We start from the raw sequence: 5,454 nt of genomic DNA, 5'->3' as shown, positions 1-5,454 counted from the left end.
CTGTACCATATGTCCAATTAGACTTAGTAATACAAGAATCTAACACAGGATAACCACTATAACAAGCAATATCCACTCCCCACCAGTTAGTTCCTGAAAATGAATGATATTATAACAATATAAGTACATGTACACGTTATAACATGCTATAGCTCACATATAACATACTTCAGCTATACATTGTAATTTTATACAATCAAATTATCTATGGTAGATATGACATATTTAAGCTCCCAATCTGATCAAATAATCAGTAATTGTTTTGCAATCTCCGATTTCCAATCAATCAAATTAAGGAAAAGAAATTGTAGGAGTATATTTACCATTATATAAGCGTGGAGATGTATATTTCTCTCCTCTACCGTATCCCAATGTTTTACAAACAACATTAGCATCCTCATAGTCAACATATCCTGTATCACAGACATAACCTTCTTTATTGTCTTTAGTTCTAATCAATCTTCCATGATTACCATGTTCCAGTCTATACTCATTACCTAGATATATAAAATCAGATTTCTATAATGATCAATTGTCCACATATTAATGATCCATTCAGATTTGTGTTATCTACAGATTCACCCTTCAATCAATCAGTATTTAGTTCAGTCCCAAAATGCCGGCCACCAGACAGGATTGGTCACACCTATTTGTTCTAATACGTGTACAGCAGCGTCGGCATTTTACCGTGCATCAATGTGAGCTACTGTCTATTCAATATCCATTTCATTATAAAGGCAATTGAACAAATTAGCTGTGTTGGCCCCCAAATACAAAATTACCTTTAGGTAAATTGTAGCAGTGAACAGCAGCGTCACTATAATACCGCGAATCATTTTGTGCTGTTGTCTTGTAAGGGCAATCTAAAATACTCATTTCATTGCCTTGGCAGTTTACTTCAAACATCCACCTGAAATAATACGAAAACAGTTACTAATTCTTTCAGTGCAAATGAGAAAACAAACTACAGATATCTCAGAGAATAATTGATTAATGTCACATTGTTTAATTTCCCTTAATAATATTGACCATCCACTAAACAATAGAATTTGTACCAATCAACACAACTAAGGTCCTTCGCATTGAATTACGTCGCGAGTATCCTAATACCAAGTCATTCCATTGCAAATCTATCAGGTTTATCAATCATTTCAATTCTATCAGGTTTATCAATCATTTCAATTCTATCAGGTTTATCAATCATATCAAATCTATCAGGTTTATCAATCATATCAATTCTATCAGGTTTATCAATCATATCAATTCTATCAGGTTTATCAATCATATCAATTTAAAATAATAATCCATTTTCCACTCAGTTTTTACAAAGCATTTTTACCTTGGTACGTCATGGTTCATACCATACTTTGAGCTTCCGGTTTCATACCCCTTCTCTTTACAGATAACCTGCGCATCGACATCATCCCATCTATAACCATTTATACTACCCCACATACCATTTTTACTCACTTGAACAGTACCATCATTTAAAATTCTAGTCAAACCGTCTGAAAACAGATTTAGAACAACATTCATTATGATAGGGAAATAACAAAACAAATAGTTACCAAATCGCTGGAATCATTACTGATATTACGTGTTTGTTGACATAACATAGCTAATCGTATTATGTGTACTTTAAACCATTTAAATGTAGAACTACATGGGAGATAAAATTGGTCTTACCTGTAACCAAAGGTTTTCCATCATCACAAGCGACAGCCACTGCACCCCCATTACAAAAGGTATTGCTGTTATATACTGATGTACATTGTTTCATAGATGTAGCACCATCAGAACATTGTAGATCGGAGAATCTGACAGAATATCCGATATCATATACTGATGCTGGTAATATTAATCTAGCTTTATTAAATCCTAAATCGTTACATACAGCATTAGCTGAGTTCATGTTAAACCCATCAGAACAGAAAGCATAGTAGTCACGATTCTCTCTTTTTAACAGGACACCACTGCTATTCTCATACTTGGTATGTAGTCTCACTGAAAGTTACAATAAGGATATATTATGAATCCCCATGTTTTAATATATAAATCTATCGAATCAACATAAAATGTGTTTTAGATTAAAACACGCATTCCGAGTGTGTAGCTGCAACTATAGGCGTTAAAGTTGCGGTGTTAGCTTTCTACAGATGCTAAATTCATAGGAGATTAGGAGGGGTGTTTCTATTTGAGTATCTATGTGGGGTGGGGGTCTAATTGAGTGTTGCCACGTTCTTCTGGTTCAATAGGTCATTGACGACACTTGTCGTTATCACGTTTCAAAGGTGTGGAGATATTGGTCCAACGTAAGGCTATCTGTTACGCAGTCCAACAGCGCATAGTCGGCGATGAAGAGAAGTACGCGAAGCTTGTCAGGTCGATGAGCTGCCGACAACTAGTAGACCATATCTGCTGAAAACTATCGCCTGCTTTCAGGATTGTAGTTTGGTGATATCCAAACCTTCGGGCATCGGATATGCTACTCGGACACTCTTAAATTAACGCAATGGTGCGTCGTGTACAAGTGCCAACGTTAGAATATAGTTACTTCTTTAGTCGAATTCAAATTTCCATATTTGCGATATACACAGTATAAATACTCACATGTTCCATAACAGAAGACAGAGAGTGTATTGTACATACAATAACTACTACTACTATTCATTGATACGTAGTTCCAGTCATTATTTGTGCTACATAGTTGTAAGGCTGGCTCTGAATTATAACAAGATAGATAACTCTTCCACCAATTGCTGTTACTAGAAATATTCTGCTGAATAGGATAATTATCTCCATCAGCGAAACCAAGATCTTTACAAACAGCTTTAGCTTCGTTATCATAGAAACCCCCGTCATCACAGATATAGCCTGTTTTACCATCTCTAGTGACTTGTACAATACCATAATTAGATCCAGTTCCTACCAGTGAATACTGTACACCTGTAAATAGTGTATATTATGTAAGGTTATATGCAAACAAAAGGAGATCAATATACACCAACCTGTTATTCTTAGTACACGGTGTGTATTTGTTTGTTTGTTTTATATCATCCCAATTTTCAGATCGATGTAAAAGATATTGTACACTGTACATGAGAAATACCATACATACATATTTTATATATACATGTATATTGTGAATACCATATTTTGTTCATGATGTAACTATACTTACTGTTTGTATCATTATAACAATAAGCCATCGCTGATGCGGAGTATCTGCAGGTGGAATTGGCATCATCGCTATTTCGTAACTGACAGTCCTTTAGTTTGGGTTCGGATCCGGAACAATCTGTTCCATAGATCCATACTGGTCTCGAATTACCTTCATAGTCATATTTTTCAAATGCTTTACCATAAATATGACCTGCTTCCTTACAGACAACGTTAGCATCTTGATCACCCCAATCTGAGCTGCATACAGTGCCCCAAATACCATGATACAAAACTAAAACTTGTCCTTGTGAATCTACTATGGCATCACCATCGTTACCTGTAATTTATTCCAAATATATATATATATATATACATGTATAAATGTTGAGAAGGCAGCAGTAACGCGGATACTATTAATTTAACATAACCACATCTCCCATCCCATGTAAACGTGTACGTCACGTGATCTCTTAGGTTAGTTCACCCAGTTTCCGGGGTCGCTCTTACCTTGGTCAGCACACCCACCATTCAAACGGGTGTCTTGACCACGAAGGGAAATAAGTCTGTGTGGCTTTCCTAAGGGGAGATAATCCCCTTTCCGGGAGAAAAATGAAGTCACACCACTTGGTTGCCTTCCAGATTTGTCAACGGTTATTGTGAATGTGACTTTTTCGGCTTAATAAATCTTAGTAACAACCTACTAAAAATTCAATAATAATATTGTAATTTTATGATACTACCTACCTGATATTGGTGCAGAATTGTCGTCAATACATGCTACACTGGCATATGAGTTATTACTAGGACATACAGAACTTTGTACTGAACAATCCGATAATCTACTCTCTGTTCCTGAACAAAAATACGATATGTTTGAAGGTATACTGTAAGTAAGATAACTGCTGCCGGGCAGTAGTCGTCCACCTGATGGGAATCCAAGCTGTTTACAAACCACATTAGCTGTATTGGCATTAAACTGAGCAGCACATAACGATCGGTAATTATCATCACCATCAAAGACTAGCACCGCACCACTTGAATTAGCATACTTTGTACTTAGACGAACTGAAGTAGAGATAAACAATTGGGATTAAATAATTGGGAACAAATTAGATGACAAATTCAAAATCATATTGTGGTGTTGCAAATGTATAGTAGTAATTAATTTTTCATAATTCAATTGGTTCCAACAGTATCTGAAACTTACCTTCACTGTAGCAGAATACAGATGCTGGTTGGGAGTAGGAACATTCTGAATAAGAAGAAGCATCCTGGTATGTCCAGTCACTGTTTGTACACGCATCCAACAATCTCATACCGTAATCGCACGACGAAAATGAATTCTTCCAGTAATTTCCAGTCATATTATTTAGATCATCAGCATAGTAAGTTTCACCAGATTTATACCCCATAGATTTACAAACGATATTAGCTTTTCCATCATGAAAACCATAAGTATCACACAGCAAAGCCCATTTATTTTGAGTGAAGACCTCAACTCTGCCCATGTTTGGTTTGGAAGCTCCAGTCAGCCTATATTGTGCTACTGCAATACACAAATATACGTTTGTTTCATTATTTTTTTTGTTGAAAACACACATACGTGTTAAAAATAATTTAATCTCAACAAAACATATTATGAAATGTTCACGAAACATCTGCCAATTTGAAGGGCAACTGACTTACGGTCTTCGTAACTCTAACCAAATTAAACAAATTAATTGTAGAACATAATCGAACACTGTCAAGTAATTCGTAAAAACCTACCCGTTGGTAGAAGCGAAAATTAAAATAATGAGTTAACATTTAAAGGTTTTACAATGCTCATCGCGAACAAGGAAAGGGAAATACAATACAATACTTACAATCACCTTTGTTGTAACAAAATGCTCCTGCTTCTGGGCCATAAGAACACGAACCATTATCGCTTTTCGTATCATACGGACAATCCAGCAAACTTGATTCGGAGCCAGAACATCTCACATTGTAACGCCATCGTACTTTTTGATCATAGAGATAAAGCGATAACGCCATACCAGCCTCATAGCCCAATTCCTTACAAAATACTGTAGCATCAACGTCATCCCATCCTTCAAAGCAGATACCTCCCCACATCCCATTTTGCTTAACTGTTACTCGACGATTTTTCATCAAAGCTGTGTTATTTGTACTAGCTGAAAAATAATATATCTATTATAAACCACATTTAAGATCATTTGGCGGATGTTGGAAGAGAACGTTTTACCGTGGTTATTACTGTGAATTTACATAACCAGTGTATCAGTGAAGTTA

General features: G+C 35.8%; 1 protein-coding gene across 1 annotated transcript in view; it reads right to left on the bottom strand.

Moving 5' to 3' along the window:
- Positions 1–1,015: 1,015 nt before the first annotated feature.
- Positions 1,016–5,454, bottom strand: part of LOC126818052 (scavenger receptor cysteine-rich type 1 protein M130) — a 41,577-nt gene continuing 37,138 nt past the window's right edge. Inside the window, exons 17-19 of the mRNA XM_056100299.1 lie at positions 5,199–5,336; positions 3,362–3,499; positions 1,016–1,035 (exon numbers count right to left, since the gene is read on the bottom strand). Of these exons, the coding sequence (XP_055956274.1) occupies positions 1,016–1,035; positions 3,362–3,499; positions 5,199–5,336 (296 nt within the window). The remainder of the gene's footprint in view (positions 1,036–3,361; positions 3,500–5,198; positions 5,337–5,454) is intronic.

Source organism: Patella vulgata, chromosome 4 (assembly GCF_932274485.2).
Source record: "Patella vulgata chromosome 4, xgPatVulg1.2, whole genome shotgun sequence".
In the NCBI taxonomy this organism is placed as follows: Eukaryota; Metazoa; Mollusca; class Gastropoda; family Patellidae; genus Patella; species Patella vulgata.
This window is presented reverse-complemented; position numbering and strand designations above follow the sequence as displayed.